The sequence below is a fragment of the Alosa alosa genome, chromosome 13 (genome assembly GCF_017589495.1).
Source record: "Alosa alosa isolate M-15738 ecotype Scorff River chromosome 13, AALO_Geno_1.1, whole genome shotgun sequence".
Classification (NCBI taxonomy): domain Eukaryota; kingdom Metazoa; phylum Chordata; class Actinopteri; order Clupeiformes; family Clupeidae; genus Alosa; species Alosa alosa.
Window position 1 is genome coordinate 21,748,534 of NC_063201.1, and position 20,350 is coordinate 21,768,883.

General features: G+C 42.0%; 1 protein-coding gene across 7 annotated transcripts in view; it reads right to left on the bottom strand.

Moving 5' to 3' along the window:
• The window catches only part of cep162 (centrosomal protein 162), an 86,709-nt gene that overhangs the window by 31,699 nt on the left and 34,660 nt on the right, over nt 1-20,350 (bottom strand). For 6 of the 7 annotated variants that reach the window (XM_048260724.1, XM_048260722.1, XM_048260723.1 and 3 more), the window contains 6 exons: nt 16,898-17,122; nt 9,337-9,474; nt 3,725-3,837; nt 2,878-2,983; nt 2,504-2,630; nt 115-278 (listed from right to left, as the gene is read on the bottom strand). In XM_048260724.1, coding sequence (XP_048116681.1) covers nt 115-278; nt 2,504-2,630; nt 2,878-2,983; nt 3,725-3,837; nt 9,337-9,474; nt 16,898-17,122 — 873 coding nt within the window. The remainder of the gene's footprint in view (nt 1-114; nt 279-2,503; nt 2,631-2,877; nt 2,984-3,724; nt 3,838-9,336; nt 9,475-16,897; nt 17,123-20,350) is intronic. The other variant, XM_048260727.1, reaches the window with a different exon arrangement.

The window sequence follows — 20,350 nt, forward strand, 5'->3', positions numbered from 1 at the left end:
TTCTCTGGTCATATTCCAAATAAGAAAGTGAGAAATAAACGCTATGATCCTTATACCATTGCTGAAACAAAACATGTAAGGTGCCGGAGACTTTTGCACAGTACTGTAGCTCACCTGTTCAGTGAGGACCTGGACCTCAGCGGTGGCTGCCCTCAGGCGGCCTGCGTCTCGGTCCAGCAGTTCCTGGTTCTCAGCATACCACTGGAGCCGCTTCCTCAGGGCAGCCACCTCCTCCTGATGCCTCTGCTCCTGCACCTTCATCTCAAAGCCCAGGTCACCTGTCACACACACATACAAACACACACACACACAGCACATAAATGCAATAATATATTTTCTACATTATATATATTCTATACATTTTCTTTCTCAAACACACATCTGTGTGTGTGTGTGTGTGTGTGTGTGTGTGTGTAAGAGAGACACACACACACACCCTGACATTTTATTTGAGGTTGAATAATATCTCCAATTGCTGGAAGAAAAACACACACACATGCACACACACACACACGCACAATGACCTCTTTCAATGGCAATCACAGCCTTACAGGCATCTGACTGATGCATCATGAATAGGAGTAACATTTTATATACTGAAACACATTTTCGCTTGATCAATGAATTCCTAATGATGTAACATACTGTACATTGTAACATATAGCGATAACCCATTATTCACCACATACCACATTGCAAATACATTCCAAAAGAGCTTTAACGTCACAGTCTTAATCTTGAATTCTGCACCTGTGTCCCTGTGTACCCCTTCCAAGCCCTACGCCGTCACTTGACGTACACCTCCACAGAATTGTAACTGTGTCGAGGCAATGCAGACCTTGCTGTGATTGGTCAACTCACCCTGTGTGTTTATAGCCGACTGTTTCAAGAAGCCTACTATGGGTAGTAGCAACATGCTAGTTTGCGGACATAAGCGCAGACATATTTTAGTTACAATATCGGGGTTATCCGATTGTACAGTTTCTATTTGTCAGTAACGTTTTGAAATCAGCACTCTGCCAGAAGGCAGTACTTTGTGGGCAGTTGTGGGAAGTTTGCTTGCTAATATAACATGAACTGGCAGGCAGACACCTCAAACTTCGACCTCAATAACCTCAGACTTATTTTCTAAATTACAATAACTAGGTTATTGGAATATATTGTGTTTATTTCTCGATAACTTTTTCCAAATCTAAGTAAGAAAAGGCCAAACAAATAACATTAATATTTCAACAGAAAAGGTTCACAACAGTGTCGAGGCAATGGCGCAGAAGCATAAATCAAGCTTTAAACGTTGTCATAGTGACAGCCACTTCTGGAGAGAGTGTTGTTGCAGCTGAATGCAGAGGTTCTGAGAACACCAGAGAATAATTTTGAATAATAATAATTTCAGGGATGCAAACACACGTGTGGGGAAAAAAGAGAGAACAGAAAATGGTCAAATTGACCCCAAGGATAACAGGAGGGTTATTTTACTAGATTAGAGTGGTTCTATTGTCATCTAAATGCAGTGTTTTGTTGGCTGTTCAAAGCATTTCACGTTCATCACTCGTGGTGTAGGCCTACAGTATGTCTGGAGTGATCGCTGTCCCTTTAAATGTCTGGGACTTTAAATTACGTTTAACTCCGTGCTGTTTTTGTTGATGGACGGCGCCGTCTTTGATTCAGTTTTCCTACCATTTTAATAAATGACACACGCAAATTGCGTGGTTAAAGTAAGGAATTGTTTTCACTCGTTTTCTTGCAATTCCCACATAACATACTAGGCCTAGGTTGCATTAAAAACATTTTTTGTCGGTTACTGTCTAGTTCGAACTTTGTTACTGACAGGCGAAATAGCCTAATTTTATCATTGTACGGTTCTGGATAATCAGTCAGATGGCAGCGCCAGCTGAACGAAAGCTTAGGCTACACACTAATCAAGTCCACAGTTGCATGTTAAAACTTCCAGCTTAAGTAGCTATACTGAGGAGGTAAGATAGCGCAAACTGAGAGTTGCCTTCTAACGGAGTGAGTGTAGCCTATATTTTCTTAGCTGCTATCAGAACGATAGGCTACCGCTCCTTTGCTACATTATCAAGTATTATCAGATAAGTGGGGGTTATCAGAAGCACCGGACTTTAACCAGCAGGCCCATATGAGAATCACTCTGGTTCCTCTGGTAGCCTGCGGTAGATGACTCTGGTAGCCTCTGGTAGCCTGCGGTAGATGACTCTGGTAGCCTGCGGTAGAGTCGTCAGAAAGCATCCCTGATGATCAGACCCCCGACCCCCTGAAAAAAAAACTCTGTTTGCATCCCTGAATAATACATAAAAAATAAAAAAAACTCAATGTGTAAGCATCAAATGTGAGTTGGAGTCAAACGATTGATTGTTTTATTCTAATCTCATTCAAACTTGTGACAGCCCTAACACACACAATACCTATCTTCTCTATTTCACACACACACACACACACACACACACACACACACACACACACACACACACACACACCTTCTCACCTGAAGTGTGTAGAGTCTGGATCTTGGACAGGTCTCTCTCCTTCTTCATTATATCCAGGTCAACCTGCAAGGCTTGCTTCTCCTGCCTCAGTCTGCGAGCCTCCTCTTGAAGTCTAGCTTCTGCCCTCTACACACACACACACACACTTTTTACAACTGTTTATAGAAATGCATGCCAAGTAACTTATTCTTTCATCTTTCCAGCGGGCAGTGCATAGACACCTGTAAGCACCCTGGTATAGTCCCACACATGCGCACAATGTGCATAGAGGAGCATACCACCTCCTTAAGGCTGCTCACAGTGCCAGTAGAAGCCACCAAGTTCCAACAAAGAGCCTCTCTCCCCTACTATATTTACACGTAGTTCAACCCACCTCTAGTGTTTTCACTTGTGCCAGCAGCTCTGCCACATTGTAGCCTTCTTCGCTTGTGCCTACAACTCCCACCATCCTTTGCACACTGTTCCGGCTCAGCTTATCCCTTTCAGAAACAGCACAAAGGGGGTGTTACACAGATCATAGCACAAAAATCGAAAAAGAAAATCAACTTGTGTCAGCCAGAATTGGCCGCCACTATGTCTGGAAAAGGTAATATCATATATTCATATTATAATACATATTATTATAATACAATGTTACAGGTTTATTATTAATATTTGGAAAACGTGTCAGTAATATGTTCAAATGTGAAAGTGATTTGGAGAGAGAGATATCTATTTATGTTCATAGTTCTTAGCATATGCTTTTGTAAGCCTGGGAACACCCAGACCTTCAAAATTGTATAATTGGGACGGGGTCTGGAAAAGGTTCCTTGACTTACTACTTCCAGCAGGGGCGTAACTGGCAGTGAAATTAAACTTAAACTGGTACAGTAAACTCTTACCAAATAGTTTCAAAAGTGTAGCATTCTTGTAAACAAAGGTTTTAAATTCAGTTGTTTACTCGATTCCAAAGAAATACACGTCCATTCCGGATTAGCGATTATATTTGCCCGCATGTGTTTTAGGGACATTGGAAATTAGTTTCAATGGCCACTTTGCCAGACGGACCTGCAAAGCAAATCCCAAACTGGCTGAAAGTTCATATGGGTATTCCCAGGCTAATGATTTTGTCCAAAGAAAATTCATTTTATAATTTACGTGTATTTGTTTATTTTAAACCCACAACTCTGTGGCTTCCACTCGGCAGCCCAGTTCTATAACGGCACTCCAGCATCACCCACCTAGCAATGGCCAACTCATGGTGGAGTCTCTGGTTCTCGGTGAACATGGCCTCTTCGTTACGCTTGTTCTGCGCCTGAAGGGCCTTTACCTGCAGATAGAGCTTCTCATTTTCCTGAGTAACACACACACACACACACACACACACACACAAAGCAGACAAGTCAAATAAACTCATTTTCACTTTGAGGACTTAGCAGAGATGAAGCCTGAGGACATTGTTAATCACCATGCTCTGAATGGGCAGCAGAGTAAGGAAGCAGGGATAAGCACACTAATGAGCTCTCATTAGACAAGCGGCAATAACATTACACTGTACTCGGTCTCATCTCATATGCATACTGTATTTGTGATTTTTACCCCAATTTAATACACTCGTTGAAGGATAAAAACTTGGTTCACACCAATTAGTCATAGACAACTGTGATATCCAAGAAACAGATATCCGTTCAGATATCCCCTCCAACATGCCTCCTGTATATCTATTTGAATATGAATGTTTTCTGTTTGTCAATGGAAGACCCAGTCTTGTCATTAAGAATGTGATGATGGTATGGAGTATGGAGTTTTCACAAAGAGTCTAAGCTGCACGCTTCTGCTACATGGACTTGTGATTCATGCAGTGCATACATAGTCATAAATCGATCTTTATACAACAATTGGGTTCTATGGAACTATTTATTTGTTTCTGATTGGCCGAGAGACGTTCCATGAGTTGGAATATCCCTGGACATTTCAACTCAGACTCAGCACAGCTAATAATAAATCACTCCAGCGATACAATCACGAAGATTTGAGACCCAGCTCTCCACTATTTCAAGCAATGGGTTACTCCTTAGCAAACCATAACGAAACAGTGCTTCACCACATCTGTGGATTAAGCCACACAGTCAACTCAATGTAAGTAAGATAAACGAGGATGCTAATTGTTCTCAGCATTGCCTGCATTGTGTATAATATGATTGTCACTTGGAGGAGACTTGTAGATAACAAACGTTAGCATAATTAGCTAACCGCTGCTAACGTGCTAGCATCGTCACGTCAGGCTGTGCACAGTAGTGTAACATTTATTCACTATACATTAATAAAGTTGAGTGGTTCTGCAATGTAGACTATGTTTCCGTTTTTTTGCAGTACCATGTCCCTTACATGACATGGCCCAGTGTCCTTGTAACATGCATGCAGCAAACCTAGATATGAATGTGATTTCAGCCCTACTTTTAACATTTCTTTCAAGAAGACATGTAAACCACAAAGACCTGTAACGAGGGGTCTGGAATGTTGGTTACCTAGCAACCAAGACGCTGTCTAATGAAAAGGGAACCATTTTTTGATGCGTAAGAACGATGTCGAAATTACATTTTTTAAACAATAATGGGGTGTTTTCAGATTATTTAGTTTGTTGTAGAATTGTTGTATAAAAGCAATATACTTTTCATTATATTCCCACGGCTGTTGTTGCCTGCGCCACTTTCGGCCTCCCGCCTCATTATACTGGCGAACAACACCCATGGGAATATCCATGACCAACCCCACTCTCACTCGTGCTATATTGCTTAATTATACAACAATTGGGTTCTATGGAACTATTTATTTGTTTCTGATTGGCCGAGAGACGTTCCATGAGTTGGAATATCCCTGGACATTTCAACTCAGACTCAGCACAGCTAATAATAAATCACTCCGCGATACAATGCGAAGATTTGACACAATGTTCTCATCCCAGCTCTCCACTATTTCAAGCAATGGGTTACTCCGTTAGCAAACCATAACGAAACAGTGCTTCACCACATCTGTGGATTAAGCCACACAGTCAACTCAATGTAAGTAAGATAAACGAGGATGCTCTCAGCATTGCCAGCATTGTGTATAATATAATTGTCACTTGGAGGAGACTTGTAGATAACTAACGTTAGCATAATTAGCTAACCGCTGCTAACGTGCTAGCAACCCCACTCTCACTCGTGCTATATTGCTTAATTGTCCTTTTGAGTATGAAGAGTACTTTGTTAACTCTTTTAATTATGTTCTTTTCATGTTCTTTTAATTGCACTTCACTATTTCTTTGTACGTAATGTGCCATCAACTTGCCTTGCAAGTTTACCTTTGAATAAACTGAGACAAAATCCTGGTGCACCAAGTGGCTTTGGTGTGCCTGGATTCAAATTCTAGGTGTGAACTGAGGAATTGCCCCAGATTTCAATGAGGAATAGTCCTCATAGCTCAACCGCCAGTATGCTCCATACATAGGCATGAAAGCAAGCCTATTTCTGAGAAAATCACTGATGCATAATTCAGTGGATTACATTTGGTGGTTTGAAAATGATAGTAGGGCAGACAAAACCATTAATAGCAATAGTCTGAAACCTGATGAAATGCAAAAAACTAACTGGGCTACATTCAATATTTTAGTTATTCTATATTTTCTCCAAGCAAACTCATCTGCTGTGACCGACTGCTGTGCAGGCTCTGTTGACAGGCTTCAGTGGTGGAATCTGTTGCGGCAGCCACACAAATAAACAATGGCAAAAAGCCAAAGCCAACATTCACTTCCATCCCTACCACCCAATGTTTGCTTGGGTTAGTGCAGCCCTGTTGCGTTCGATCCAGCAGCCGCACGCTGCCTTTGAGTGAGTCAGCGGCGCTTCTCCCAGGTCTCATTATTATTCATGCATCAGACAGACAGACAGAGACAGATAGATACTGTAGATACTTTATCCCCAAGGGGAAATTCAAGTGCATCACACTTGCTCCAGTATTTGAACAGTTTTTGCATTGCCAATTAAACTTTGACATATGGACACTCTGACAGGGATGTACTATTCCTTTGGCTGAGGGCAAAGACTCGCTGAATTTTATAAGTAGAAGTATATATACTCTTTTGATCCCGTGAAAAATTTGGTCTCTGCATTTTTCCCAATCCGTGAATTAGTGAAACACACTCAGCACACAGTGAACACACAGTGAGGTGAAGCACACACTAATCCAACAACAGCGGCGCTCGGGGAGCAGTGAGAGGTTAGGTGCCTTGCTCAAGGGCACTTCAGGGGCACTTCAAGGGCACTTCGGGGTTCGAACCGGCAACCCTCCGGTTACAAGTCCAAAGCGCTAACCAGTAGGCCACGGCTGCCCCTTTTAAACTGTATGATCAACCCTCCTCTTTCATGTATCCTAGTTCAAAGTGAGGTTGTAGAATCCCTTTCAATAAAAAATGCATTTATTGTTTATTGTGTGTGCGTTCGATCCAGCAGCTGACGCTCCCCCTTATTATGGCTGTTTTTTCCATTCAGTTCACCTGTCTATTCTGGTCCATATTTACTCCATAATTTCGCTTAGAGATATTTACAGTGTGAGTGTCAGAGAGTGAGAGAAAGGGAGGGAGGAAACAAGATAGCAATATGAGGGGGAAATAAATGGATAGAAAAACAGTGAGACAATCAAGGAGAAAAAAACAAGAAATACTAGCATGAATGCAAGAAAAGAAAAGAAAAGCAACAAAGCAACAAAAAAAAGAAACGGAGAAGGAAAAGAAGATAGTGGGAGGAATAGAGAATAGAGAAACGAGAGCTTTCACAACACCACTATTGATGAAAGAGATTGTGTCTATGAGCAGGCAGGTGGCAGAAAGAAAGGCTGGTGCAGAGCCGAGCAGAGAGGAGCGGAGAGGAGAGGGGAGGTGTGGAGAGGAGAGCAGAGGAGAGGAGCGGAGAGGAGAGGGGAGGTGTGGAGAGGAGAGGAGCGGAGAGGAGAGGGGAGGTGTGGAGAGGAGAGCAGAGGAGAGGAGAGGAGAGGGGAGGTGTGGAGAGGAGAGCAGAGGAGAGGAGCGGACAGGAGAGGGGAGGTGTGGAGAGGAGAGCAGAGGAGAGGAGCGGAGAGGAGAGGGGAGGTGTGGAGAGGAGCGGAGAGGAGAGGAGAGGAGGGGAGGCTGCTGACAGCACGTGGCCCAGGTGTGTGCAGCTCCAGCAGAGCCAGCATGTTTAGATTTTAACATGTAAATGAGAACTCCGAGAAGAAAATAACGAGAAAAGTCAACATTTACATTACATGCCCATAGGTAGACCTGTGAAACATACAATAATAAATATTGAATATTGTTATATTGTATTATAATAAATGTGCAATAGGCAGAATTTAAGTATGGCTGCATTTTACATTTTTACAGATTAAAATGACATAGACCTAACAGTAGGCCTACTAGCTGTTTAGAGTTAATGCTATGTTTAGCCTAATTGAATAACGGAGGAGGAGACATTTTCAGACCTGCCAACCTTGAAAAAAAAAAAAAAAAACATTGAGTAGCCTACTACCTCAAACCAGGGAAAAAAAAGGCTCACGTTGGCCTTCATGTATGCAGCCAAAAACCAGACCAATCAACCAAAAAAGGCTCACATTGGCCTTTATGTATGCAGCCAAAAACCAGACAATCAACATAAATGTTAACTATCTGTTTTACAGCCTAATGCTGAGCTATGAAAAACACTGGTGTGCTGGGACTAAGGATGAGACACACGGGAAATATAATGCTAACTGAAATAACTTTCCCAGACAACATTAAACTATTATGCCAAGGTACAATAAATCGCACACAGATTCTTTTGTTTCGCAAAAAAGAATTCAAAACGGCCAGCTGCGGGAACGTGAATTTGCGAGTGGGCTAACACTTGTTAAGCTCACCTCTGCAAGTCTTTCATTTACCCCACCGAGGGCAGAAGAAAAGTAGGCAAACAATGTGCATACAATGAGATACACTTTAGTGTAGTAGCATTGGGGATGTGTTTGCTCACTCACACACACACACACACTACTCACTCACATGCACACACACAAAAACGCTCTCCAACCCTCCATCTGTTTTCCCCTCATGGCCGCACGCTGCCTTTGAGTGAGTCAGCGGCGCTTCTCCCAGGTCTCATTATTATTCATGCATCAGACAGACAGACAGAGACGGATAGATACTGTAGATACTTTATCCCCAAGGGGAAATTCAAGTGCATCACACTTGCTCCAGTATTTGAACAGTTTTTGCATTGCCAATTAAACTTTGACATATGGACACTCTGACAGGGATGTACTATTCCTTTGGCTGAGGGCAAAGACTCGCTGAATTTTATAAGTAGAAGTATATATACTCTTTTTGATCCGTGAAAAATTTGGTCTCTGCATTTTTCCCAATCCATTGAATTAGTGAAACACACTCAGCACACAGTGAACACACAGTGAGGTGAAGCACACACTAATCCAACAACAGCGGCGCTCGGGGAGCAGTGAGAGGTTAGGTGCCTTGCTCAAGGGCACTTCAGGGGCACTTCAGGGGCACTTCAAGGGCACTTCGGGGTTCGAACCGGCAACCCTCCGGTTACAAGTCCAAAGCGCTAACCAGTAGGCCACGGCTGCCCCTTTTAAACTGTATGATCAACCCTCCTCTTTCATGTATCCTAGTTCAAAGTGAGGTTGTAGAATCCCTTTCAATAAAAAATGCATTTATTGTTTCACTAAAGTCTCCTATTGCACTGCAGCTTGAATGCTATTTGCATTTGTAAGCTTATACAGTCTATGTTTGTAAGTGGCTTTTGGTTAAACGGTCAGCTAAATGAATAACTGTAAATGCAGTCACCTGATGGTAGCCTTGCAGTAGGGTCTCCTGCTCTCTCACTTCCTTCTCCAGGTGCCGAAGCTTCTCCTCGGACACCCGGTCCCCCGTCTGGCCTGTACTCTGTGCTCCTGGCTGGCTCGCCTCCTCTGCTTGTCGAAGCTAAGGAGAGAGTCGAGGGAGAAGTGGAGTTCTGTTTGTGAATCTACTGTAGACAGGAAGGTGGTTTGCTCTTCGAACAACAAGATAATTAAATAAATAACTCTAAGGTACGCTAATCCAAACAAAAACAACCACCTCTCAGATGGATTGAAATGACAAGGTGAATAATCAAGTAAACAAACAAATTAATACATAAGCACACATTCACACAAGTGTATAAACATAGCTTTGTTGATAATCCTATGCCCTGTCTATGAACTGCTGCTGTTGCAATCAACTGCATTAGAGACTGTCTCAACCTCTACATCTGACATGATTAGCAGAGAGACAGACTGAGAGAGATAGAGATGTGTGTGTGTGTGTGTGTGTGTGAAACCCATTAGTATGGTGGAGATATTGCCGTCACAGTGAGAGCAAAACACATCAAGCACAAGCAGCTTATTAGGACAGGACAAAGCATAACAATCCCCGCCAAATCAACACATTACCGTATTTTCCAGACTCTAAGTGGCACTTTTTTTCATAGTTTGGCTGGTCCTGCGACTTATAGTCAGGTGCGACTTATATATGAAAAAGATTATATAATTGAACATGTTTTTAAATGTTAATTTATATTAACTGACATGAACCATACATGAAACATTACCGTCTACAGCCTAGAGAGAGCGCTCTCAAATGCACAAGTCCTGTGCACTTTCAGTCAGAGATTAGTGCTTGTGCTATGCCTGAAACACACGTGCACTTAAATCCTCAAATGGCCGGGATTCTATTTATAGCCGGGCCTCAGATTCGGACAAATAAAAGCCAGTATAATTTTGTTTCAATTTAACTCATAAAAGAGCTCTTATTATGACCGCCGCTAGCAAAGCGGTCATATAGGGATTGTCAATTTTTTTATTTTTTTTTTCCCGGTCATCTACTTCCTGAATTTTTGGTCAACGATACCCGGGACACCGAACCACCGGGGCACATGAAATTTGGTGGGTATGTAGCCCCACTAGACTTTTTTAGGAAAAATTTCGTTTAGATCCCGGGGCCCTCCCCTGCTGGGGCCCCGAACCCAAAAAAGCAGTTTTTCCTAAATAACTACCTGAACCGTGGCACTGAGGATGAAGAATCTTTTATGGTATGTTGGTCTCAAGGGCCCACATCAATCTGGCCCATAATCACTCATTTGTGATTTGCACCTTTTAAAAAAAAAATGAAAATGCAATATTAATCTGCTTTAATCGCCCCTATCTTCAGTTAAGATGTTCAGAACTGCACCAAAATTAGGTTATGTGTACATTTAGTGACTGTACACTCATTGGCCTGTAGATGGCGGTGCACACATGCACACACACACAGGAACCCACATACTATCGGTATTAGAACGGCCGATACATAATTATAAATTCAGTAGGATTAAAAGAAAGCCAAAATAGTTGTTTGTCCACTAGATGGCACGTCGTTGCAGTGAGACGTAATTTTGTTGGAAGTTAAAAGTGGGTTGGAAAAACAATGGACGCTTCATACAAGGAGCGTAATTTACCGCAGAGAACGTCTAATAAGGATAGGATGATGTTCACATGAAATGTAATTTCCATTTCTTCTTGAAGCCAAAATAAATCTGTTTATCGGACATGCTTGGTTTTACTGCGAATGCGTTAATCTTATAATATCAATAAGGACCTAGGTAATGTTACCGTTAAGCGTTGGTTGAGTGATGGAGGCCAATTTGATTGATTGCATTTGTAGAAAACTATAAATCTTGGTTATACCAAGCAAATTGATAGCAGCACTGTAATTGTATCTTTCGACTGTCATTTGTTGCACGTGCTACAAAAATAATTCTGTGCAATGAAAGATTTGCCAACGTTAACCGGTCTGATACAGTTTTGCCTATACATGCGTGAGACTGAGGCAGCCTGTTTATTTTTTTGTTTTAAGTGCGTGCAGGGTGTGAGAGTGGAATCGATGTGCTTTGATTCCAGCTTGGTAGTTGTAGTCTGTGAAATTAAAAAGCATGTGTGTGTGAAGTATCCAAACAATGACACCTTCATTTCATTATGGCTGCTTTAGCAACACACCTTAAGCTACTGTGTAGTGGGTCCCATTTAGAAGTGGCTACTTCATTCGCGTTTTCCTTGACTCATGGAGCTGCGTGAATTTTATCACAACTTTTCGCCATGATATGGCAGTTTAAGTCCGCTTGATACTGTAAGGCGTAAGCGATTGGTTTCCAAAGGAGATTTTATTTGTGTCGCCAGCATAGACCATTTATGTTGTAAATAGGCCTACCTTATAAGCCTACCTGTAGCTTATAGGGAAGCTAACAGCTTTCTATTAGGATCTATTTTGTTAGTTACAGTTTTGTCATAACTCCCTGATGCATTTTTGCATTTAGAATAGCCAGAGCGTGGATATCTCAATCGGAAAATTAAACAATATCGGGTGCCTATGGACTAGGCTGGGTGAACCCAGCCTGATCTGCCCGCTATTTATTTTTTGATTTCTTAAAAGATTGAACTTGGTCTGGTGAAAGCCAGACTAGCCATGGACCTCAGTTACACAATGCAAGGGAACATGAATCAGCCTATATTTGCACAAACAATAACGGACAACAGCTCTTCAACTTTGGCCCGTTAAATGTGTATGAACAGTCTAGCGACGCATTTCATCAAGGCCCATTTGGACATGTCAGTTATTTGCACCACTGTTAGATGTAAAACAGCATTTCGTTTCAGACTACTGTTACTTAATTTGTGCATTAACAATAACGTTTCAGACTACCGTTACTTAATTTGTGCATTGACAATAAAGTATTACATGAACTAAAGATGACTAAAATCTTATGCAGAAGAAGAAACATTCACAAAAAATCCATCCATCCAAAAATGACCTTTGTTTTTGATAGCTGTTGAAAACGGCATGGAACTGACAGAGATGTTTTTGTTTATAAATAAATTAATTAATAAATGAATAACATTATGCTGATACCTTTTGCTTTTCCCAAATACAATGTAGCCTACAGGTGTAAGTGACCTTACATCAATCCAGTTGCAATGGATGAACTGTGATGAACTGCCCTACTTGTGATTGTTTAGAGATTTGAAAGGTTTTATAACAATGCTACATCTTCTTTGGCTATTCTACAATCTATTCACCTTTTCAGCACCAGTAGGCTACTTTCTGTGCAGCCGCACACACACTCAGGCATGCCAAACAAGCATACACAAAAGTTTCAAGAGCGGGGGATGGAGTAAAATATGGAGACAAATTGAAGTGTGATTTATTTTCGTGGAACGGATGTACAGGACTGAGCGGCGGTCATATTTAAGTATAGGTATATATACTTTTTTGATCCTGTGAGGGAAATTTGGTCTCTGCATTTAACACAATCGGTGAATTAGTGAAACACAAACAGCACACAGTGAACACAAAGTGAGGTGAAGCACACACTAATCCCGGCGCAGTGAGCTGCCTGTTTCAACGGCGGCGCTCGGGGAGCAGTGAGGGGTTAGGTGCCTTGCTCAAGGGCACTTCAGCCGCGTCCCACTGGTCGGGGCTTGAACCGGCAACCCTCCGGTTACAAGTCCAGAGTGCTAACCAGTGGGCCACGGCTGCCCCCAATATACAGTGGATTAGCTAAGGGCGGTAAGCTAAACACCTCCCAAAAAAGCATTTAACCATGTAATATTGTTCAAAACAGCACCAAACCTTGTCAGTAGCTTGCTCAGGTACAGTAGTCTGGTTTTCACCAGACCAAGCTCAATCTTTTAAGATTGAACATTGGTCTGGGGAGTCCGCTATGTATTTTCTACTGCACACGAGGTGTGATCAGCGGGCATAGTTGAAATGACTCTGTACGCAATTGGATAGCCATTCACCAATCTGACCAATGAACCGGGTGACGTTTGCAGAGTGACGCGAAAACCCCAGGCTCTCCCGCTATCTTCATAGTTTTAAACCTGTCAATAGTGCACCAGGTGGATAAACCAGCTTGTGATTGGTCCAGGCAAAATAGTAACGGAAGCAACAGAAAAAGATGCACAGGTTTCCAGCCTGAGCTGCAGGGCGAAAAAGAAACTGCCGGCAGATCAGGCTGGGTTCACCCAGCCTAGCTCAGGGTCCCTACACATAAAACGAAGCACCCACAACAAAGTTAGCGAACCCGGAGTTTACTGCTAATACACTGAACATATTTATTTCATTTATATTACTGATATTATGAAGGGTGCCAAGACTTTTGACCGTGTCAGTTTGACAGTATTCATTTCCCGCAGCATTTTGGCGATATTTTGTGTTGAATTTAGGGAAACCATTTGTTGTTTCAGTTGTGTCGAGCTATTGAAATGGTCCTGGTTGGTTTGTTTTCTCAAAAAAACAAAAACTTTGAAACTTTTTTTGAGCGTGTTTCTACTTATCTCAATAAGGACAAAAATAAGCCGATGTTAAGTACAAATATGTCTTCTGAAGGCCTAAACAGAGCCCAGCCAAAAACACCAATACAATTTTGATCACCTTTGAGGGACAGCTATGAGGATGCAATATCCAGACCCAACATGACAATTTTGCTACATACTATTCCTATTTATGTACCAGCATGCACAATTTGAGCCTCCTACTGTACATGGTTTAGTTATTGAGCTATGGGCTTGTGAACTTTGACAAAAAAGAGGCCAAACAAAATCGGCACCCCCCTCCCCCCATAAAACTGTCTGTGACTTGGAAAGTATGGATCTTACATAAAAGTAATTTTACAGTGTGTCTCCTGGGTAACATGTACACCTGGTCATTTTTTCAGAATTTTTTGAGACCTAAGTGCGTGGGCCCTGGTTTAATTGATGTGGAATGACACAAAAGTGTGTGTATTTTGCTTAAAAACCAACATTTCTAAAGGGGTGTCAATACTTTTGTCAGTGACTGTATATATCTTGTCCTGTCTATACTTTGTACATCACATTGCACTTTTCTGCTTTTTTGCACTTCTGGTTAGACGCAACTGCATTTCGTTGTCTTTGTACTTCTACTCTGCACAATGACAATAAAGTTGAATCTAATCTAATCTAATCTACATGCCCACCAAGTTTCATGTGCCCCGGGAATCGTTGACCAAAAATTGATGGGCAAAACATACTGCATATGACCGCAACTTTAAAATGCAGTGGAGGTTTTGGTTAGCGTGTCTTCCTGCATTTGTTTTGTTAACCAGGGCTTCAGTGTTTTACAGACAATGAATGATCAGATGTAAATGCCAGAGAACAGTGTGTTCTATAATCCTGCCCGCTGCTGTCACTCTCTGCCTCTATCAGCTGCTGATGCTACTTATTTTATTTGCCTCACTTTTCCACACCAACCCAAACTCCTGGGTTTTTCTACATTGTGTGTTGCACACACATGTGTTCTGAACATATTAAAGTTACATAGCATGGGTGGGCATGTTTTATTCCATTTCAGGAAGGATGACCTTGTTATACAAAGAGCATATTTGTGTGTGTGTGTGTGTGTGTGTGTGTGTGTGTGTGTGTGTGTGTGTGTACATATCTCTTCCACTTTGTTGTGACTTATGGTTGTCTGTCTCGTCCTGATATGTATATTTATTGTGCTATTGTATTTTATTTTATGTATGGAGCATGGAGCATAGCAAGCATAGCAAGGAGCATGTCATGCTCCTTGAGACCAAAGCACATTCCTCCTATATGAAAACATACTTGGCAATAAACCTGCTTCTGATGTGTATGTGTGTGTGTGTGTGTGTGTGTGTGTGTGTGTGTATTCCCGATATGATTCGTACACTTATCTTGGACACAGATTTAACGTTGCTGGGACCAACAAATACAGGACATAATTACTGAATACACCATAAGGTTGCAAAAAATTGACAAATCCCCCTTGCCACTGCTTATGAAAATAGATGCAATCAGACAGATAGCTCTATCAAAAGTGCAACACTTCTTCGCCAATGTGCATATATCAAGGAAAGTTTTACAAGACTTAAACAACAAAGCTTAAGACAGTGAGAGGATGGTTCGGTCTGAACAGTCACACAACCCGCGATGTCATTCATCACAGCAGACGTGAAGGGGGCCTAGGAGTTCCAGACTTTGAGTGGACTTCCATCACCACTAGGCTGTCGCATCTGCTAAGCATGCTAAACAATGACGATAGCACCGTAAGAGAAATGGCCCGTGCTTCCCTTTTTCTCGACCTTGGGAAGTGCAAAGTCCCCTTCGGCCGAGAATCTGAACCCAGCTTTCTAGGATTCCGTAAGAAAACGAACGGTAAAGTCAACACCCATGCCACCGGTTTATGGGTCAGATCGGACTGACCTGATCTCAACGATCTCTGCAACTGGACTGGTGTTGACTTGCAGTGGTCTGGAGTTGATGCCACACGTTACACCTCATGAAGTAATGATTAAGGATACAAACATCACTGTGACTGCAAAAGTACTGCAAGACGGTCTGCGCTATTCAGTTCCACCTGGAAACAGTCGCACGTCTCTGCTGTCGATCAAACACCAGCAGCGTCAGAGACATTGGAGAGGACTCAAACTCCAAGGAAAGCTTGCATGTGTCCATTTTGCAGATCACTCCATCTCAAACACAATTTTTCACAATTCATCTATTGATGAAGACATACTATTTTTTACAGTCAATGCGAGGCTTCAGGTATACCCAACAAGGTTAAACCTGTCAATCAATTTACCTCACATCATGGACAAGAGCAACTCATAGAATCCATGTCACACATTTTAAATGGCTGTCATTTTTACAAAAGTCTTTATGCATCCAGGTATGATAGAATTGTGGACATTATATCTGGGAATTTATCATCCTTATTTTCTCCAAATGTGTCAATACATGTAAATTGTGTTGTTGGACAACAAATGTTTTCCAGGTGTTCTACAATCACATTGATGAGCACGATAGGGATGTGTTCATCCTGGAAGTAGGCTGCTGTTTGACTAGAGGAGGCTTACTTAACAAAGCTAGTAAAATATCACTCTCTTGTACAGAAAGCCTTGGCTACAAATGTCAATACCTGGTACTTATCTTCGGCAGCCTGGGCCACGTGCATAGGCTTGTCATTAAGGGTCTCAGGATAGTTGGCGTTTACAAAAGCAAGGGCAAAGCAAATTGCCAAATACTGCACAATATTCTCCATTATTGGAAGTCGCCATAAATGGAGAAGAAGGTGTTGTGTGTATCCATAAATCTGCTGTTTGAGATTGTCCTTAGATCCACATTGGTAGATCATGCCTTAGCAATGTTCTGTATCTGTAACATTTATGTCCTATGTACATTTATTATTAATTGCGGACATAAATAAAGTAGTTAATGTGTGTGTGTGTGTGTGTGTGTGTGTGTGTGTGTGTGTGTGTGTGTATGTGTATGCGTATGTGTATGTGTGTATGCGTGTGTGTATGCGTATGCGTCACCTTGCTGTGCAGCAGGAAGTTCTCCTGTTTGAGGCTGCTGATCTCGCGGCTGTGCTCCTCCTGGAGCTCCTGCTCCCTCAGGTGCAGCTCCATCTCCCTCTGGGCCAGCTGGAGTCTCAGGCGCTCCTGGGAGCTCCTCTCCGCTGGGGTGGGCATCACGAGGGTAGCCCCCGACCCCTCAGCACCAGCTCCTCCTCCACCTCCATTCACTGCCTCTTCTGGGGGCTATTCAAAAGATGAGAAGAGAAGAGAGATTATAATGGGTTGGTGGTGGTTAAGCTACTGCTACACCGCAAAGTTTTAAACAGTCAGCAGCTAAGTGTAGGATTACATGAATGTATAGATCTCTATTAATTGGCCTAGTGATTTTGTTTAGAGGCAGAGTTCTTAATACCAAAATGTTTGTTCAGTGATTCAATCCAGTCAAGTCTTTGTGACTTTTGGAGAAATTATACACCCAATGACATGCAATTGTAATCTTTCTCATGCCATAAAGTAACAAAAATAACTCCCCAGTCTTTTATAGCCTACCCATTTGATAATTATTTATAGAATTGCATAGAGCAAATCGTATCGTAGTTATGCATCTAGACACGTATCAAATAATCTTTTAAGGGAGAGATGCACACCCCTAACAGAGACATGAAGACATATCAGTGAACAGCACACACAGTGGACATACCACCATTGTGCCCCGCGAGGCAGGCTAGGTGCAATTAGCTGTCACTAAGTCACTCTGGATGAGAGCATAAGCTACCGGTACATGCCAAATAATGTCATGTAATGTAATGTAATGATAATGTCACAATGCTGGCTGGGCGATGGGGAAGTGGAGTTACTGTAGTTATTATATATTTCTGTCAGATTTATTTCAGGGCAGTTTCCAGAGTGTCAACCATCTGGCAGTTATGATTCTTGGAGAGGCTCCACAATCAAGATTACAAGAGTGCTGTGGATAATTCTGCAATTAACACAGCCATTCCAGCTGATTACTGCTGTCACTAATCTAGATCTTTCTCCCAAATCAAATTCATCCATTCAAAAAGAGGCTTAATCAAATTCTGCCTTTGCCTTGAGCTAAATTTCCATTGCTTCATTTACAGATATGTTAGGGACTTGAGATGAGTGCTGTGTGCTCTGCATTGTCACCCTTAATGAGAAATTGGGGCCTGTACTACAAAGTAGGACTTTTGGTTTGGCATGGAAAGGTTAGTTACGGATGTTCTGTCTGTTGTTATGTGAGTAATGCCGGGGCAGTCTATTCGTAGTGGATGTACAGGTAAGAGCACTGCCTATTGATAAATGGCATCCCTATTCCTGGTAGATCCCCTGTGGACCATTAGTGCACAACTGCCCAAAGAGTAGGAAGGTGTTTTAGGAGAGCCAGAGGTTTACTGTACAATGACAATAATATTGATGTGCTATAAGGATACACCTAGGCAACCCATTAAATTAATGGAGTACACAATTGTGAACATTTTCTACTATGTATACTGTATATCTACTGATGCCTTAATGATGTGGTCATGATATTGATAAGCCTTGTAACTGACATATACCGCCACATCAACTTTCCTTACTGGCTTTGACCACTGCAGCTGCATTCCTATTGCCTGCATCATAGATTTAAATTCCTTATGTTTGTTAAGGATTAAGATCTAGACTTCTAGACAGATCAGACTTCTCCATGTTTGTGATGGCTTTCATGTGAAGGCACAATGAATTGATTTAAAAGGTTAATAAACACGGCCATGACATCGTGCATCCCTGACTGCAGTTGTTAGTAGTGATGGGGACGAGTCCGCACATATCAAGACAGAGTCGAGACAGAGTCTTTAAAGGGTCAAGACCGAGTCGAGACCGTTGGTTTTTAAATGCAGCCGAGACCGTGTCAAGACAGAGTCTTTGAGGAGGCAAGATCGAGTCGAGACAGAGTCTTTAAGGAGTCGAGACTGCATCGAGACCAACCAAAAAAAAGAGTAGATTTTAATGATTTACTTACATTTAACATCACCCAAGTATCATATTCAACAGTTAAATTCCCAAAGGGTAGATTGGGGATTGCTGGCTATAGGAGCAGTCTAGCACACATTTGTCTACCAAACTTCTCTTCTGAACAATACTTTAAGACTAGGACAAGGATCTTTGGCTTTACTTCAGCAATTGAGCACAGTTTTCCCAGTGGGTCCTCTTCCTCTTCAGTTTGTCACACCACTACATTTAGACCTTTATTATTCCACTGCTCGGTTGAATTTCCCATTGTCATACATTCTTTAAAACATGTAATAACTGTAGGTTATTTGCACACCTATGAAGTAGCTCCAGTTTTTAGGCCGTATCACACTTGTTTATTAATTCACCAAACTTGTTGTGAAGTTTAAATCAACTGTCACGTTGCATCAGAGCTGTAAAATAGTGACGTTCGGAAAATAGCAACATTATAGCATATGATGGAGGTGGCTTTTAGCCAGTTACATGGCAGTAGGCCAAGTAAAATAGCAATTCTTCAAAGTTAAGGCACATCAGAATCCTGGGATCTGCCCGCTTGACAATGGGAGAGATTGGAACTAACCACTGGCGGGCGCTTCAGACTGTTTTACCACCTTGAACGTGCATTTCATTCTGTGAACTGAACGCTGAGTCATCCATTATCCCTTTTTTATTAACTCCCCTTCCTTTTATTAAGATCAATAATATGTCAGCTGCCTCCATCAAAATCAATGGGCACACTCTTAAGTCACTAAATTGATTTCTGAAGGTCATCCAACTTTAGAAAACGCTCCCACTTTTTATTTAGCTATATCCTACCACAGCTGCTCTATTTAAAGCTGTACAGTTCTTCCAACTGTCAGTCACTGCAGGGACACAGTAGGTGGTTTTCCATCCACCTTTGTAATCCACATTTGATAATTTGAGCAAGATATTCTGACTGAAAACGTTCAAAATGTATCATCATTGCACATCTTCTAATGGGAATGATGATTAATTCGCTAGTGGGATTCGCTACAATGGGATTAGCTCACTATTTTCATGATATAATATGACTAAAGCTGATGGTAACCCAGCTATTGGCAGGTTAAAGGGGTTCAAGTCAGCTGGGTGCATTCTGATAAATCAAGGTCCTCTGGGATGCAGCTGTGAATTGGTTTCCATCAATTCGCAGAAGTGTGATAAACAAGCTGATAGATGAAAGCAGCATGATGAAAGCAGCAGACTGCATTAAATACCCATTTGCCTTAACAAAACCCTGCTATACGGATGGATGCCTGCCGCTGCCTAGCAGTCTGCTGTCAGAGAGGGCTCTCAGGGGATTCATGGTAATTTATATGCCAGTGTCCACATGCGCACCACTGCAGCCAAGTTGGGGAATGCGTTTCCAATACCTGCCATTTACAGAAAAACTCAGGGCTCAGAGCATTCATGAGTGTGCTCGCTCTCCACCGGGCTGCTGAT